This window comes from Dromaius novaehollandiae, chromosome 12 (genome assembly GCF_036370855.1).
Source record: "Dromaius novaehollandiae isolate bDroNov1 chromosome 12, bDroNov1.hap1, whole genome shotgun sequence".
In the NCBI taxonomy this organism is placed as follows: domain Eukaryota; kingdom Metazoa; phylum Chordata; class Aves; order Casuariiformes; family Dromaiidae; genus Dromaius; species Dromaius novaehollandiae.
In genome coordinates, this window is record NC_088109.1 from 4,632,257 (window position 1) to 4,648,471 (window position 16,215).

General features: G+C 44.9%; 1 protein-coding gene across 1 annotated transcript; it reads left to right on the forward strand.

Moving 5' to 3' along the window:
- Positions 1-4,686: 4,686 nt before the first annotated feature.
- ALAS1 (5'-aminolevulinate synthase 1) lies at positions 4,687-11,956 on the forward strand. The gene is made up of 11 exons (XM_026106538.2): positions 4,687-4,785; positions 4,923-5,157; positions 5,601-5,810; positions 6,784-6,939; positions 7,018-7,240; positions 7,732-7,916; positions 8,551-8,730; positions 8,925-9,089; positions 10,194-10,462; positions 10,946-11,108; positions 11,667-11,956. The coding sequence occupies exons 2-11, from the start codon at positions 4,962-4,964 to the stop codon at positions 11,825-11,827; spliced, it is 1,908 nt and encodes a 635-aa protein (XP_025962323.1). The 5' UTR covers positions 4,687-4,785; positions 4,923-4,961; the 3' UTR covers positions 11,828-11,956.
- The last annotated feature ends 4,259 nt before the right edge of the window (positions 11,957-16,215 follow it).

Genomic DNA, 16,215 nt, shown 5'->3' on the forward strand with positions numbered 1-16,215 from the left:
CGAGCAACACAAGCCCTCTGCATCAGCCAGCAGCACCTGGGCCTCGGCAGACAGGTAAGAAGGATCTTGACCCAACACACTTGTGAGGACCTACATGCAGCCCATGAATTTTAAAAGGCATCCACTATGCTGGGGAGAAAAACAATCTGGCACATGTTTGTATGACCCCAGGTACGGAGCTTGCCCATCTGATGTCTCAAAAAGGGGGGTGCTGCTCACTCCCGCTCAAACAGCTATCACATGCCTCAACATTCGGCACCTCTTCCAGCTTGTTTGAATTCTCAGCAGATTACATGGTCACAGAGAGAAAGGAGCTTTCCTCATTACATGGTCACAGAGAGAAGGAGCTTTCCTCTTTTGTCACGTAAGGAAGACATGGAGAGCACTCGATCCAAATGAAGAAGAGAGGGGAAAAAACACTAAAGAAATTCAACATGGGAGGAATTTTCACTATGCTGCCACTATTGCAACCTTTGAATTTTGCCTTAAAAGGTAAACAGCTTTCTGAGAACTGCTAGTCTCAGCACTGGAAGTGGAAATTCTTAGATCCAAGCCTGGAATTTGAGTCTGGATTAAATCCAGATGTCAGGATCACATCCACTCCTTTGGAAAATTCTGATCTCAATATAGATAGCAATTTGGGGGGGGGGAGGGGAATTGTTTTTCTGGCTTGCCCTTTTGTGACAGTGAATGGATGGGAAAAATGAGAAATGCATGCAGCTCTGACTCGGGAAGTGGGCAAGAGAGATTAAGTTTTGATAATGGTACAGTTACATACTTTCCTTTGGATAACCTGGGTGTAGGGAGGCTTTGAATCTTGCTTTCCTCCTGAAGAATCTAAAGGCTTCTTTAAAGATCATAAAATCCATACAAATTCCAACAGAGGAACTAATTGCTGACAGATGTGAGACTGGGTTAAAGTTACAAACCACTGGTCAAGTTCTGTTTCTAGGAATATCAGGAAAACTTTTTCGAGAGAGGAGAGGGATAGCAGGGAAGTATTTTTACGGTAATTTCCAGCTCAGCCTGTATAGTAAACCAGTAACATAGAAAGAGACCATCTTCAGCAGCAACTTTTCATGGACATCTGCAGAAATCAACTTGACCTTGTGGCAGGGTTTTTTTGTTTGTTTTTTCTTCTTCTTCTTCTTTTTAGACATCTATACGGGAACCACTTTCTACTGCTTCTCATCCACCTCCCAGATTGCTGGAATTTAACCTTTTTTCCCCTCTTGCAACTTGTTTAGCAAACAAAGGGACAAATCATCAGAATGGAATGGGCTTTAGAAAACTAAAATCAGCAGAGACGCTCTGGGGAACTGAGCTTTTCTCCTACCACTACATCACATGAACTTTTCAGGCAGATCAAGCTTCCTTTGCAAAAAGCCAGCTGGTATTCATGGTCTCAGTGACTCTTACCAGGAGGCTGTTCCCAAACACAGTTACAGCCAGGAACCACCCAAATCCCAGCCTAAACTTCTTCATGGCCAGCTGAGTAAGAGTCTGTTCTCACACCAACATCATCTCCTCAGCTTAAATCATTTTCCTTCTTTGGTAGATGCTACTCTGTCCTTTATCTACTCACAGGCAGCGACTCGCTTCTCCTGTGACCACCGTCGGCCTCCTGACAGGTTGCATGTGCCTAGTGTTTCTCTCTTGGGATGAGCTTCCTGTTCCCCACTTGGCTACTGAGGTACCATCCCATGCATCCCTGTCTGAAATCCTCTTCCTGGAGTGTAGCAACCAGCATTTGCATGGCATTCCAGCTAGTTTCTCACCAGCCTTGTAGGATGATGGAAATACAGCCCCACAATTACAATCTTTAAATATCATTTAATTAATCCAATAAAACCCTAAAAATTTTTAATTAATGATAGCTTTAATAGTATTTACTTCATCTTCAATATCTAAAACTCCCAGAGTGAGTGAACTGGCAGAGCAGTAGAGAAGACACACCTTCCCCCTAATTTTACTACTATTTTTTCACTTTATTGGTCCTAGAGCTCACAACCATCTCTGTGCACTGACAGTGACATTCTCCTTTGGCAGTTCCCCAAGATAAGGGTCAAGTTTATGTCATTTCATTGCTATTTAGCTCTACGCAACTTCTGTCATGTACAAGGTTAAATAAACTCACCAGAAACAAGCTGTAAAACAGTGTTATTATGGGGTCCGATTAATACCACAGATTCTAAGAAAGTCTGACAGGAGAGCCAAGAGTTTGGCACCATTTGGAGATCTCAGTATCTTAGTCAAGGTCACTGCCTCAGCTTCCAGCCTTGAGTTATGTTTGGGTAACAAGCAGATGCTCTTCAGGCTCATTTACTGACCAGACTTCACATGCACACTTCTAAACCTAAAAGCACAAGTTTCTGTATTCTGGCTACAGAGCAGACTAATGCACTTCATCCCCCAACCTTGCAACACAATAAGATGCTGCTGCGAAGATTAGGGTAAAGAAGCATCATCAATTTCTGTGGGATTGAACCTGCTGTGGCAGGTGTCCATACAGATGAGCTTCGCAGTCTGTTGCACTGCTCTGGCAGTGTACTTGCACAACACCTTTCTCTAGTGCCTCTTGTTTGTTAATGAATAAGTATTCCTTCTGTCCTTCTTGAATTAAGTAGCATGGTCACAGAATAAGGGAAGGAAAAATATCATCAGCGTACTACAAATCAAGCATATAGGACTCCGTTTCTAGTGTTAAAACTGAAATTAATCCAAAGAACACTGGAATGATCCCTTAGGTTCAGAAACATAACTCTGTGCTCTGATGATATTCACCACATATCTGCACAGTAGACTTTAGTAACCTGCTTCTTCATTTTTAAAATAACTGATGTGAGCAACAGCTTGAGGGTAGACAGTCAAATCTTCATGTGGGGGAGCAGTCATCCAAAACACAGATCAGGTATCTTTAAGCTTCTTTCTTAATAGCTTATTCACTATTACATTTTGCAAAATGTAAATACTTGAGGTGCGTTAAACTAACTGAAAGCCAGTTATGAAAAAAAGAGCTCTCTTCATGAACAAACTCAGCTAATAACTTGAAGCACTGTCCTCGTATTACCAAGTGACCAAGACTGTTGTTATCACAACACTGTACAAGCTTGGATCAAATCTGCAGCCTTAGCTTAATCACTTATCTACAGAACAAAATAAAACTGGCACATATGCAGTTTAACGATACCCACTGAAACAAGACTATAGCTTAATGGTAACTTCTGCATTATGTTGCTGAAATAATGAGTCAAACTGATTATTAAGACTTATTAATCAATGCTGTCTTAAATTTCTAACAAGTAGTGAACTGTGTTTAAAATGCCCTCTAGCCCTATTACAACCCAAATCCCATGCCTCTACCTCATAAAGCCCTATTTACTTTTATTAACGCTCCACAAGGAATAAGTGAGGGCTGAACTCCATTTCCTAACTCAGAGCTTAATGACACACTGAAGATGACTGATTTTGCTGTTTAGCTATCGTTCGAAAAGCCTGACTTCCTCATGGTCTGCTTATTCAGGCCACGAAGTTCACGTATTGCAACCAGCATCCTTAAACGGAGTCAATGATGAAGGCAGGATCAGGCAAATACTCTGTGATTCTCCCCCTGCCCTCTTACAGAGGAGTTATCTACAGATTAATTGGTAACATGTAAATATTGACCAATACCTTCCTAGTGCCTCGTGCATCCAAACTCGAGAGTTCAGCAGCCACAATTCTAGATAGGTTTCGTATTTCCCTAATCGCTATAGTACGAGCGCCTTCTAGTAACGAGACAACTTGACAATACGCAGGATGTTAGTCAAGAGTGAGCTTTCAAAAGAGCACTTGTCACAAAACCCCACATCTGTTACTAAAAGTACTGCTTTTAAACTGCCTAAAAGCTGGCTTCTGCCTGGGTGCGAGAATGAGGGAGGCAGTATTCGGTGTGAATGCTGCTTTCCATTAAATCATCGTTTTGCAAGATGAGGAAAAAAAAATGCCTCATTTTTCCTCTTGATTCTTTCCACACTTCAGCAGTTAGCGTCAGCTTATAGAGCACTTCCTCCAATTAGCACCGCGGCCGCTGGGATCGCTGGCTCTACGAGGAGAGCTCCTGCTATCGTAAAAAAAGCACAAAACCAAGCCAAAAAAGGAAAAATAAAAAAAACTTGTAAGCAGATAAACAGATAGACTTTAGTGTTCATTGCAGACCAGAAGATGCAGAACTCGATTTTACTTTCTGCTTTTTTACAATTATTATTTCTCTTTAAAAGCTGAGCGATGGCACACTCAGAAAACGTGGAAGTGCGAGCACCGGCGCTGGAAAACCCGCTCACCCCACCCGGGCCGCAGGCGGAGCGGGAAAGACCAGGACCCCGCACCAGTGACCGCCACCCCCTCGCCTAACCATGGAGTAAGGGTGCGGCGCCGGGGAAAACCCCCGAGGCCTGACGGGGCAGCGCTCGCCTTTTCCTCACGAAGGGGCCGATTTTGGGTCCCCCCCCCCCGGGTGAGGAGCTCCGATCCTTCTGGAAAAGAAGCGCTGCGCGGTCTGAGCCTGGGGCGAGGGGGAACCCGAGCGGGCTGAGCCCCCACGGCAGCGATCGCCGCTCGCCTGCGGGGCGCAGGAACCGCGGGTGCCGCTTCTCCCGCCCCTCCACAGCGCCCCACAGCAGGGGCGGCCCCGCGGCTCCTCCCGGCCCGCGCCTGCGCCGTGGGGCGGCGGCCGCAGCGCGCCTGCGCCGTGCCCGCCAGGCCTATATAGGGAGCGGCGGCAGCGGGCTGCGGCACCGCTGTCAGGTAAGCGGGCGCTGGCGGTTCTGTCTCGGGCGCGGGGCGGCCGCTGCCGCGTCCCTTCGCCGCCCGGTGGGGGCGCCCTGTTGCGACGGGGGTCCTGTCGCGACAGGGCGCTGACGCCACTTCCGCCCCTCCGGCAGGCGCGAGGAGACGAGGCAGAGGAGACGAGACGAGAGGAGATGGAGGCGGTGGTGCGGCGGTGCCCGTTCCTGGCGCGCGTGCCGCAGGCCTTCCTGCAGAAGGCCGGGCCCTCGCTGCTGCTCTACGCCCAGCACTGCCCGCGCATGATGGAGGCGGTGCCGCCCGCCGCCCGCGCCCTCGCCACCTCCGCCGCCCGCCGGCAGCAGGCCGAGGAGACCCCCGCCGCCCGGGGCGGTGGGGACGCGCGGGCCCCGCCGCAGGGGAGGAGGGAGCCCAGGGGACGGGCGGGCGCGCGCGGCGGCGAGGTCCGGGGCTGCGGGCTGGGAGGAGCCGGGTCCCGGGGCTGGGGCTTCTCAGGCGGCCTGGTGACCTTCCCCGGGAGGGCTCGCGCTTGGAATAAGGAACAAGAGATCGGGCTTACGGTAAGGGGAAGAGCTAGCAGCTCCTCAGAACAAGGCCGTCCCCCACCCCGGGGATGGGGCAAGTGAGCGCAAGGCACACAGCTCTACTAGCATCTTCATCACATGCCCCTGGGGGCTTACTGGAATTTTGTACTTGTATAAATAAGATGCAAGTGCTCAAACAGTCCTGTCTTGTGCCAAATTGCTAAGGAAATAGATAGAAAAGCAACTGTATCAAAATGACAGCACTGAAGTCTCCCCTTCCCTCTGCCTCAGAGGCCAAAACCACCAAAGATGTGGCAGAACAGAACACCAGTGGATCCCAGCCACCTGCTGGCCACCCCCCTGCTGCTGCTAGCCCCCCGAGCTCTGCTACTAAATGCCCGTTCCTGGCAGCTCAGATGAATCACGGGAACAGTAATGTTTTCTGCAAAGCCAGCCTAGAGCTCCAGGAAGATGTGCAGGAAATGCAGTCGGAGAGGAAGGGTACGTATTCTGTGTGCTGAAGCATTCGTTTCCTTCAAGAGCTTTGCGGGCCTGACTTTTCCCTAGTGCATGCCAAGTCTTGACAATCACCACTTAAATTATGTGGGTAGGATTATAGGAGATTGCACTGTTATAGGAGAATATAGATGTTAATGGCATACCAGCTATATTCTGCAATGATTGCCCAGGGTGATCTTGATGTGGGAATAGCACCCTGATTTTAAATGTGTGAATCAAGCTGTAACGCTTGCACCCAAAGTAGATGTTTAGGACTCAAGTGAGCTTTTCCAAAGTGTAGACAAAGTGCTATATCCAGAGAAGAAAGATCAGGACAGGGTTCTATGCAAGTAGCAGCACAAATCCAAGCTGGGAAGCAAGCAAGCAACCATTCTGTTTTATGCAACAAGAGGATGTTGGCTGACTTACAATCTTGGTGCAGAAGGTCTGTCCTTCAAAGCAAAACTTCTGACAAAGTTTCATGGAAAAACCACTTTTCACCCATGTCAGTAAAACTTTGCTCTCTTTCTCAGAAAGGAAGTTTGTTTTACTTCTCTGGTTTTCTCTGTGGTTTGGAAAAAAAATCCCTACCAACTGGACAAAATGCTGGGAATGAAAAGGAAGCTGTAACCAGAACTCTTGTCTTCAGTTAGCTACGTGCTAGCTCTTTCAGATGGAAGCTGTAGCCATATAGAGTAGGTTCACTAGATAAGCCAGATGTGGTATAAGGAAATTACATGCTGTGCTGTCATTGATTAGCAAGCTCATTTTTCCCCTGTTGTCTCATACAGTGCAAAGTTATAAGCAAATAAGATAGCTGATCCCATCAGGATCCCCCATGGATTCAATTACATGCTCTTAAAGAACAAAGGGTTAGAGTGTTACTTATAATATTTGCCTTGCTGGACTCATAACTTACCTTTTCATTTTGTTTCAAACTGATTAAGCTCACTGGAATTCTTTACAATGTCTGTAGGTACAGAATTTGCCAAAACACCAACTAAGTTGGCAGTGAGGAACACTGAGGCTAAGGGAGAAGAGCAGAGTGGCTTGCTTAAGAAGTTTAAGGATATTATGCTGAAGCAAAGACCAGAAAGTGTGTCTCATCTGCTTCAGGATAACTTGCCAAAATGTAAGATTAACTGGCCAAACCCCTGTAGCCTGTTTTCTTATGATTAATTCCTGTGTACTTAAGTCTCTCTTATTTCAGCTGTGTCCACCTTCCAGTATGATCAGTTCTTTGAGAAGAAGATAGATGAAAAGAAGAAGGATCATACTTATCGAATATTCAAAACTGTGAACCGAAAGGCACAAATCTTTCCCATGGCAGATGACTATACTGATTCTCTTATCACCAAAAAAGAGGTGTCTGTATGGTGCAGCAATGATTACCTGGGGATGAGTCGTCACCCTCATGTGTGTGGAGCAGTTATGTGAGTAGTGCTGTGCTCTTAAGAGGCAATTACAAGCTACATTGACCTGTAGGAGCTTTTGTAGAAAGACTTCTGTGGAATTTATGTCTATACTGTACTTCATAAAGTAGTTCTGGTATTACTTTCATACATTTAAGTCTTAAAGCTTTTATACTTCTCTTGAGCCACAATAGGTAACTTAGTATTTTTTTCCTTCCTCCAGGGCTGCAACATAACCTGTCAGTCCCTGACCTTGAATTTCCCTAGGAGCCCCCAAATATTACCAGATAAACTAGATTTTATATTGCAGCTGTACTTGATACCTTATTCATTAGCTTATTGAATCCCTGAGTTGTGCAAGTTGCTTAAAGACCTTAGAAGTAACAGCTGCTTTTCAGAGCCGGTTCTTTTTAGAACCATACAGCTTACATGTAGAATGTTTTCAGCAATAATCCTATATTCATCTTTTTGTTGCTCAGTGACACTAATGCCTCTCTTTGGGCACTCTGTAGGGATACACTGAAACAACATGGTGCTGGAGCAGGAGGCACAAGAAATATTTCAGGAACAAGTAAATTTCATGTCGATTTGGAAAAAGAACTAGCTGATCTTCATGGAAAAGATGCAGCACTATTGTTCTCATCTTGCTTTGTAGCCAATGACTCCACCCTCTTCACTCTAGCTAAAATGCTGCCAGGTGAGATATCTCAAACTGCATCCCATATTTACTACAAAGGCACAACCCTGTACTCCTGTTGGGAGTACATTTCACAAATGACTACCTAAATTTGAGAATTCATCCTACTTAGCCAGAAAAGTACATCTGTTTGAATGCCACATTTAAATTCTGTTCAATGCTGCAAATCATAGTAGCAGCCTGCTGAAACTGAGGTCCAGGACCTAGGAGCCCCAGAAAGAACTGGAGACAAAGGGCTCCAATTCTTCTGCTCTGACATTAGAAACCACCTAAAAATGAGGGAGCAGGGATTTAATTTCTTCCCATCTTGTGGGTGCAAACTTTTCTCCCTTCACCCTCACTCCTGTAGCCCAGGACAGGTTCACACTTTAACTTCATAATTTTTAAAAGAATTCAGTAGAACACTAAGGACTTGTAAAAACTCTTCAGTATTTCCTTAAGCTCAGATTTGTTTTAGTTGAAACACTAAAGCAAGCCTTAATCATTTTTGCTTTATAATCTGTAACTTGGACTTTTGATCAAAAATTTCTAGAACATGCTACCCCTGCTGCTTGAACACTTTCCGTATATAATGTGATGCTAGGAATCAGTTAATGCTTTGTGTACTTAAAGTGTAACTGGGTTGTTCCCTCAGGCTGTGAGATTTACTCCGATTCAGGAAACCATGCCTCCATGATTCAGGGGATTCGAAACAGCAGAGTGCCAAAGCACATATTTCGCCATAATGATGTCAACCATCTTCGAGAATTACTGAAGAAGTCTGATCCGTCTACTCCTAAAATTGTTGCATTTGAAACTGTTCACTCAATGGATGGTAAGGTAGCATAAACCCATCTCCCTCTTGTAGTGCACTTGATGCTCATCTGTATATTAGATCTAAAGTGTAAAGTGCTGTAAGGGTTGACATAAAAATAGTCCCTGAAATGCCTAGCGTTTGGGGTTCTTCTAATGTTTATCAAAGTTGAGTACAGGGAATCCTAAACTGCCACTGACTGCTTTGATTCCTAGGTGCAGTCTGTCCTCTGGAAGAGCTATGTGATGTGGCCCATGAGTACGGGGCAATCACTTTTGTAGATGAAGTGCATGCCGTGGGGCTGTATGGAGCTCGAGGTGGTGGTATAGGAGACCGGGATGGAATCATGCACAAAATGGACATCATCTCTGGAACACTTGGTATGCACAGCCTGGCAGCTTCACAGAACCTTGTATGCCTTAAGTCAGCAAAGCTTATCAGCAGCCAAATTAAGTGTGTTAACTCAAAATTAGTCTATTCAAGTGAACTTGCTAGGGATTTATGGGGGTTTGGATTTTTCAAAGAGTCCAAAGGATTTAAGTACATTTCCCATAAATTTTCAAAAGCATTTGTGTTAAGCTACTTATGTTGCCTTACAAACCAGTTAAGGTAGCATTTTTATTTAAACAAGCTAGCAAAAATCCTCCAGTGGCATATTATACAACTTAAGTAAATTCAGGTGAGGACAGTAGTAATCTATATTTAGTAGTACTTAGTTCTTTTATGTGAAATGGAGTGTTTCTAATCCAGAAACCTGAGATGGAGAGTTATGTAAAGAGAACTGAAGCAACTGCTGCTATTTGAATAGAATGCAGGCTCTGGAGTAAGTTTACTGCTGCAAACTGAAGCACTGTTTAAATCACTTCCAAAACATTATATAACACAATATAACATTAATATAACTTGCCAGGAAAGTTCATGGTTTTTAAACTTGGTAAGATGACTTCTGAGCTTAATAAAAACAGAAGAGTTCAGCAGACACCCTAGTTTTATTTGGGGTTCTCTTCTGGTACCTGAAGAGTCCTCTGTTTTTGGAAAGGGGGACTGGTGTCTACCATGTAATCACAGTAACCTCTGTGCTCCTTAGGAGCACAGGCTATTTCTAGCATCCCTGGGACAGATTACTTTAAATCTGCTGAGAGACTTAGTGTTGATCATTTGGGGTCACTACTGAAGTCAGTGTTGTTGATACTTCTGCTTATGAGGTCTTCCCTAAATCAGAATGTGAATACTTGAGGTGGAGGGGTTTGAACTGTCCTCACTTTGTAATAGCTAGATCTGTATTACCAGGATTGGTTTAAAAACAAAGCTGTAACATGTGCCGAGTTATTACAAGATTAGTAGTGGGAGGGCTGGAATTGTTGCCTGCCACGTACTTAATGTAGTCAAAACAATTTGCTCCTTCAAGTAAAACAAAGTACAGCTATACTTTAAGCCATTCTAAAGGGTGCAAGGAGTAAGCTTGGCTGCCTTTTTCTTTTCAGGCAAAGCATTTGGTTGTGTAGGAGGGTACATCTCCAGTACAAGTTCTCTAATAGACACTGTGCGTTCATATGCTGCTGGCTTCATTTTCACAACATCCCTGCCACCCATGCTCTTAGCTGGCGCGCTAGAATCTGTCAGAACTCTAAAGAGCGCAGAGGGGCAAGTTCTGAGACGCCAGCACCAACGCAATGTTAAGCTTATGAGACAGATGCTAATGGATGCAGGGCTTCCTGTGGTGCACTGCCCCAGTCACATCATTCCAATAAGGGTGAGTACTTAGGATAATGCCTGTAACAGAGCCACAGTGCCTGTTTTCCTGTTACATTTCCAGGTTACTAGTAAAGGTTAACAAAGTTGAAACCCGTGCTAATAATCAGCACTGATATGCTAGCAGTCTGGCTTATATTCCTTGCCTGAAGGAGTGTGATTAAATTAACCTCAGCCCGCTATAAACGCTTTAAAGCGGAATGATCAAGTGTACGAAACCTGCAACCTAACACTGTACAAAAAGGAAGGAGACAACAAGAGCAGCAGCGCAGGTATGAACAGCTACCTGCTGAGGTTGCAGTGATGTGGCCTTAGCCCCAGGAGTCTGTGGTGAGCTTGTAGCCCCTCTTTTTGCCATGTGGTCTATTAACAGGTGCAAGGAAGAGCAGTCATGTTTGATTCTTTTGGGTAGCTAAGTTGGTTTAAGAGTTCTGTCACCTTGCATGTTTTGGTTAATCTTGTAATTATCCACTTTGAATTTTAGGTTGCAGATGCTGCTAAAAATACAGAGATCTGTGACAAGCTGATGAGCCAGCACAGCATCTATGTCCAAGCAATCAACTACCCCACAGTTCCCCGTGGAGAAGAGCTGCTACGTATTGCCCCTACACCTCACCACACCCCTCAGATGATGAGTTACTTCCTTGGTGAGTGGATTTCCACATCAGTGTGAAGAAAATACAGGGCTTTCTATGCAGTCTGTGTTTTAAAGATGAGACTAGGGAAATACTGGTTTTAGACATCACTAGCTTGGGCAATGTCTTTTCACTGCTGCAGCACTCATACTGCCCACTTCTGTGCTTAACTTTCTTTGAGCATGACTAAGTGAAAGCCAGTGAAAGCCATACTGCAACCCAGAGTGCAGCAGAAAGCCCAGTGCAGTACTTGATCTAGTATTCTGTGTCATTCAAACCAACCTTCATATTTGTTACATGGGGTCCAAAGAAACTGTTACCCTCTCTTAAACATGGATATGTGCAGGGAGACTAGCTGCTGTTTCTTCCTGTGAGAAGAGACAGTATAAGCATAGCTGAGACTTAATTGCAGCCCAGTCACCTAATTCCAGATTAGGTCACAACAAAGTCCTATTATCCCTTTTCTTTTGCTAGGAAAACACACACATCAATTTCTTATTTTTATATTTCTCTGAAGTGATGTGGTGTCCTAAGCAAGAGTTGTTCTCAGTAAATTTCTCTTTATAACAGAAAAACTGCTGGCTACATGGAAGGATGTTGGTCTGGAGCTGAAACCACACTCTTCAGCTGAATGCAACTTCTGTAGAAGGCCTCTGCATTTTGAAGTGATGAGTGAACGGGAAAGATCCTATTTCAGTGGCATGAGCAGACTAGTATCTGTCAGTGCTTGAAAGTAATGGTGTTAATCTTATTCTTGTCTAGTTCTAGTACCCAGTCAGTAGCATTTTTAAATTCTTAATAAGCATTTTAATCATAGTTGAAGCACTAAGCTCTGAGAATAAATTTCTAGAGCCATTACACCCACTTGTATTCTTTGTGCTTGCTTCTCTATTTAACCTCTGGTAAGCAGAACTGAGTTGTCAGTGGTTGGAAGAGGACCTAGTGGAATAAAAAGTGGTGTACAACATAAAGCTGCCTTTTCAATGGGTGTAAGCCAGAACAGTACTACAAGGGGTGGGTTTACCAGTATGAAAAGGGGAAGTTGCTATTTATAGATCTATATGAACTTCTACCTGAAGGCTTTTGAAAACATGCAGGTATGATACAGCATACACACTAAAACATAAGCTATTTGTACAGAAGCTTATACTACAGTATTTCCTAGATGAGATGCATTTTTTTTGAAGGAGGGCAACATTTAGAATGGGTTCTACTAGATGCTGCCTCACCCTACTGTCACATACTTCCTCAGCTAGCTACAAGCAAGGTAGTCTTCCCCAGACCCACCCTATTGGGTGGTGTTTAGCATGGTGGGTTTTCTACCCAATTGTTTTAAGAGGGAAAAAGTGCTGATGGGATTTAATAAGTGGTGTTTTGTGATTGTTTGACATGATTAGAAAATCAGGGTGGCAGAATATAGCACCTGGGAGAGAAGGGCACCTTTTCCACTGTCAGGTTACAGTGGATGCAAGTTGTCCCTGGTTGAGGAATATAAGGCTGGAAGAGACATAGGCAGAGAGCCTGCATGTGCTGTACTCCAGTGCCCTCAGAGCTAGACTTTAATAGCAAAATTGCTTGTCAGTAAACAATGCCTAATAATTCATGTCTTCGGCAGAAGTCATTGTCATAGAACATCAGTGCTGCTTTTGCAGCCTCTGGAAACTAAGCACAGCAGTTAATAACAGGCCTACTGAACAGGGGGAAATAATTTTGTTTATCTATATCCAGAGGTCAATATTGGCATGAAGTCTAGAACAAAGAGCTAAGTTGCTTCCTTCATGCATAGGCATGTCTAATGAACACTAGTGTAGTCTTCATGAGGAAGTGAACAGCTAGTCTGTCAAGGTACTCCTGTTTCCAGGGTATAAAAAGCAAGCCAACAGGTATATTGCTGCTCCTCTGCATTACCAGTTCCTGTCCATCAGTCCCTAGTGATGTCTCTGGCAACTGCCTATCAGTGTTACACTTGCTTCTAGGAGTGCCTGCCTGTAGCAGGCAAGCTATGAAGCTAAGAAGTTATATCACAAATAGTTACATGTTAGGGAGACAGAAGCCCAAATCAGAGCAAAATCATCCACTGCATAAGTTTGAAGTCACCACTAATTTAAGCATGTACTGAAGCACACCACTATTCTCAGAAGAATTCCTATCGAAACATTGAACTTCTAAGGTAAATAGTCAAGCTATTTTTAAAAAGCCCCTTGCCAACCAGTGAAGTGATTATTTCTTGAAATAATGGTTGCCTATGTCACATGCCTGTTCTGCAAAAGGGTAGGGGGGAGAACAACCCTTTACCAGGCTGCAGGATTAACTTAATACTTGAGCTCCATCGTTAAACAAGGCAGTTTAGTAAATGGCACTGTCAAATCCACCACCAGATGATGGTATGTGCAATTAGTTGCTTTGCTTTTCCAAACCAATTAGCTTTAACTTGCTGTTACATTATCCTGATCTTACTTAGGCAAATTCCAGTGCTATTCAAGGAAAAATACAATGCAACACCCTAGTTTCCCTGCCTTGCAAACAGTTTGTGTAATGGAGATGTGTATTCATTCAATCCTAGGGCACATCTTCTCATTATATACTTGGTCATATTAGCAACTTGAGACATCAAGTAAAAGCCACAGATCCTACATCAACCTCTCCTGGAGCAGTGTGTCCCTAACAACATAACGTCCTCTAATGCTATTTTGAAGAGCTAGCATAAGCAAGCAGTTTGCATGTGAGGGGACATGTTGCCTAGCACATAGCCATAATTTCTGACACTACAAGGTTACTTGCATTTCTGGTTTCTTCCCTGATAGCATGCATAACTGGCCCAACAGACTTCGTATACCAGGTAATAAGCCCAAATTTTTGTTGCAGTTCTTGTAGCAATTACTTTTCACTCCTCTGTACTGCAGAGGAGAGGATGTGAGACAGATAAGTACCAGCTATCAGAAATCTCTAACAGATAATTCTAAGTTAGTGGCGGAAGAGGACTGGTTCCCGAGATTCAAAGCTAGCAATGTTCAAAGCAGCAGCAGCACAACTCGGTTCATCACACAACAGTTCATACTTCTGTACCCAATACATCAGATGTGACAAGTTATCTTAAATTCTAGTGCCAGAAGGGTGTGAGAATAAAGCCAGTGTGTAGCATGAGGCTGGCAGAAAAGTTTATGACTTAAGTGCAAACAATGACAAATCTAGTGCCAAACAGAAAGGATCATTTTTCCACATTGAAAAGAACACAAAATGAAGAAACAAATACATATTGTTTCCCAGCAAACAAAGCCTGAATGGCAGATTGCATAACTAGTTATGGTTACATGAGCATTAGTTTCATTTCTGGAAAATAATGGAGGAAGTAACTGGTAAAAGATGTTCAAACTCCAGGACAAATGGCCCATAGCAGTGTCAGAATTAGCAAGCAAGAATACAAACTAAGGTCACTGTTAAGATTTGTCTGTGGAACCACAGGGGCAAAAATAATCTGTTTTGTTGAAAGTTGCATAACCCTAATCTCATACCCTCCTCAGTTTCTCAACTTACTTCCTCAACTCCAGGCACCACAAGTGGGTACAAGCACAGTAAAAACATCCCAAATGCAAACAAAAGCACCTGTGCCCCCAGCTGTCAGAAAGAGGAATGCACCTCACACTAACAGGAGGTAATCCGAAAAGTGCCCTCTGCTTTCAGCATAGCCATAGGATGTGGAGGAGATAGGTCTGTCATCAACTAGTGCATGTAGAGGCCTGGATGCAACCTCCCACTTATCACCCCTATACTGCTACAAGCTGAGGAGCTGGAATGGGGGAAGGACTCACTGTATTTAATCTCATGGTTTGTACCCTTCCCTGGGACTGACAGGGCACTACCAAGGACAAGGTGCCAGGCTAGGCAGACCTTTGTTGTGACCCAACACGAAGAACTAGTTCATTATGAGGAAGGAGTCTAAGAAGAGATGAGCCACTAGAACAAAGAAGCTGGCATGACACTTGCAGAAAGCAGTGGGCACGGAGCAGCCCATTGACACAGGGCTGCAAACTGCTCCACGAGCAGAACAAGGCTCCACTCTGTCTCTACAACCAGCACCCACTTCAGCCACCTTGGCTCCCTCTGCCACTGCAATGCAGTCCTGCCATTTCCATCCCCAAGCCACCAGCTGAGCAAAGGCTGTCTGTACCTTTGCTCACCAGCTTCCAGAACAGCTGCGCTCTGATCAGCCAGCCTGGGCTTGCTGGGTAGCTGGCTGGCCAAAAGAAACATCTAGCTGCTGAGGTTACCCTGCGTAAACTGTCAACGTTCACGAAGCTTTTGGGACCTCTGTCTCCTGCAAAGCCTCTAGCTGAGTGGTGTAGGCAGCTGAAGATAACCAGTGGGTTCAGTTCTGAAGGAGGAAGACAGTATCACGAGCTCATGAACCTCATTTATTTTGGAAACTAGACTAAAAATATCCCATCAAACCCCACATGACAAGAGAACCCACTACACTTTCTAAGCTTGCAGACAGTCCTTCCTCGTGCACTGAGCTACACGCTCCTCCACAAGGCAGGATCTGTAGGGAAGCCGTCCTAAAACCGCCAGGGCAGAGAGGGGAACCAAAGAGCCACCAGCTGGCAGATAACCTAAAGAGAAGGGAAGACATCAGCATCTGCTCCCAGGAAAGCACGACATCCCTCTGGCACTTCCAGAACTCATGAGCTTATTTGCACAGAGCCTCACTTAACCTCAGCAGGACAGGCCAAGCTCTTGGGGCATGACCAGAGGTGACGGGGAAGGAAAGAGGCACCCTTCAGAGCTTAACCACACCTCCTCCTCCAGTGAGGAAGGGCAGCACCCAACATACCCCAGCAACGGGTCACTGCAGCCTAGCAGCTGCCCCGCTCCCACAATTGCTCTCTGTCCTGTATAAGCCTAACTAAGCCAGGCCCAAGGAAGACCTGCTAATACCACACTCAAGCAATAGGGATTGCTCACCCAAGCAGTGGCATCAGCTGAAATGAGCAGGCCTGGCCAAAAACAGTGAGTACCAGCTACATACTGCCAGCAGCAGCCTAAGGCACCACATCTCCCAGAGGCAATAGCACCGCAGTGCCAGGGTCCTGCGGGCTGGCCCAGCCCTAGCAGAGGACAG

What these genes read in the sequence shown, in the direction of transcription:
- ALAS1 (XM_026106538.2), top strand. Translation starts at nt 4,962, where the DNA reads ATGGAGGCGGTGGTGCGGCGGTGCCCGTTCCTGGCGCGCGTGCCGCAG. An exon ending in CATGTGTGTGGAGCAGTTAT is followed by an intron (nt 7,241 to 7,731) that starts GTGAGTAGTGCT and finishes GGCACTCTGTAG; the next exon opens with GGATACACTGAAACAACATG. An exon ending in GATGATGAGTTACTTCCTTG is followed by an intron (nt 11,109 to 11,666) that starts GTGAGTGGATTT and finishes TCTTTATAACAG; the next exon opens with AAAAACTGCTGGCTACATGG.